At 35.0% G+C, this 1,836-nt stretch overlaps 1 protein-coding gene across 1 annotated transcript in view; it reads left to right on the top strand.

Annotated features, from left to right (window-relative positions):
• Positions 1 to 626: 626 nt before the first annotated feature.
• The window catches only part of SLC2A13 (solute carrier family 2 member 13), a 180,946-nt gene continuing 179,736 nt past the window's right edge, over positions 627 to 1,836 (top strand). The window contains exon 1 of the mRNA XM_081818951.1: positions 627 to 1,216. Coding sequence (XP_081675077.1) covers positions 1,074 to 1,216 — 143 coding nt within the window. The 5' untranslated portion in view covers positions 627 to 1,073. The remainder of the gene's footprint in view (positions 1,217 to 1,836) is intronic.

Raw genomic sequence — 1,836 nt, 5'->3', positions numbered from 1 at the left:
GTGAACTAGAATATTAGGTTTCCAAAAGGTTCCGGAATGGTAAAATGTCCTTGGATTTTAAACTTGACTTAGTTTAGGGTTCACTAATGAAACTTAGCCTCCAGGAAGAATGCCTCTAATTAAGCAGTTAACATCCCAGTGATCCCAGCCATCTCTTCTAACAGCAGGAACGCCATAGGTCCAGGGGAGTCAACTCTGGCCCCATCAAGGACACTGCATAGAATGCCCCTTAAAGCTAAGGTGAAGGTGTAATTGAAACACTTCTGAGAACCTAAGGGGCACTTTACTTAAGGCCTCAGTGGTTCATACCTACAGCTTTCCAGAATTGATCTAGAGTTCTGATAGACCAAGGCATCTGTGCCATTTGGAAAGCCCATTTATATTTTGAAATGATCATTGAATGCCACTGATGGAGCTATTCAAAATCTAGAAATAACATATATATATATGTAGTGTGTATGTGTGTCTGTGCATATGTATGTGTATATACTCTTATATAAAAGACTTTTTTTTTCTTTTATTATCTTTTTGGATAACATTTATTAATAATATAAACTATAACCAAGTCCTATGTCATGCCTAAATTCCTTAACTTTAATTGAATAGATTGGAGTGAATTTTGTTACTTAAGTAAAATAAATTGGAATGAATTCTGTTCCTTGTTTAATTGTTTTTAATGAATGCCATTCTTTTGGTTGATTAAAGCAATTTGCAAGTGACTTTGTAAGTAGTCCCACAATGAATGGATTTTAAATAATAATTAATTGCCAAGGAAGTGGAAAAAGAAGAGTAGTTAATGCAGTTTGTAGGAATTTAAGGAAGAATAATTTCTCACAGTTCCAATTATGTAGGTCTTCCTAGTACCCATAAATTGCTTTAACTTGAATTGTTTCTTGTTGCTTTTACAGTGTGAACTCAAATATATACTAATCTGTTTTAGAAAAGAGATTGTGCCCAGATTTCTGTAAACGTTTATATGTTCCATTTTACAATGCCCGGTCATGTTGATTTCACAGAGTTTTGGGGAAATTGATCCTAATGGGAATAATTACTGTGGGAGCTAAAAATAATAGATGTGTCCTTCTTTTTCTTTCTTTTTTAAAAAAGCTGGACCTGTGATCTGCAGAATGCTGAGTTATCCCCCAACTCGCCGAGCTTTAATTGTGGGTTGTGGTCTACAAATGTTCCAACAGCTCTCAGGCATTAACACCATCATGTATGTATTTCTTTCTGGCTTTTTACTGAAAAGATTGTGAAGGAATTATTTTACATGGAAAAAAAGAATAGGACTTTTGGTGATTTGTTATATTAATTGTGTAGGATAGATCCTCCTTTTGGAAGATACTTTACAATTTTTAATCCTATCAGTGTGTGACTTAGAAGGAGATGATTTATTTTGTTATACTTTATTGGCTTTACTTGATTTCATAAAATTTTTCTTGTACGCCATCCAGTACTTCCTTATATTCTGAGCTAATGGATATATCATTTTCATAACCTATTTCTTGATGCTGGTCAGAAAGTGAAACAAGGGAATCACCTGGCATTGTCAGAGATAAATGGGCACACAGGTAACTAGTTCATTTCCTTTTGGGGCAGTCACTTACAATGCAATGTGATAAGAACGTTAATAGAAGGTGTTTATTACCACCAGAGTACAGTGGGCCAGATACAGAGTGGGAACAGAGAAGTGGGGAAGACACAAAAGTTTCCTGCTTGCTAGTTGTCAGACTAATCCCCAAAATTATATGGGGGTTGGGGGTGGAGAAGGATGAATAGTAGGGGTTGTTCCATGTTTCATTCATTCAACATTAAACCCATTTTTTAAAATTTTTT

This window comes from Leptonychotes weddellii, chromosome 5, assembly GCF_054177405.1.
Source record: "Leptonychotes weddellii isolate Sample4059 chromosome 5, ASM5417740v2, whole genome shotgun sequence".
Taxonomy (NCBI): domain Eukaryota; kingdom Metazoa; phylum Chordata; class Mammalia; order Carnivora; family Phocidae; genus Leptonychotes; species Leptonychotes weddellii.
This window is presented reverse-complemented; position numbering and strand designations above follow the sequence as displayed.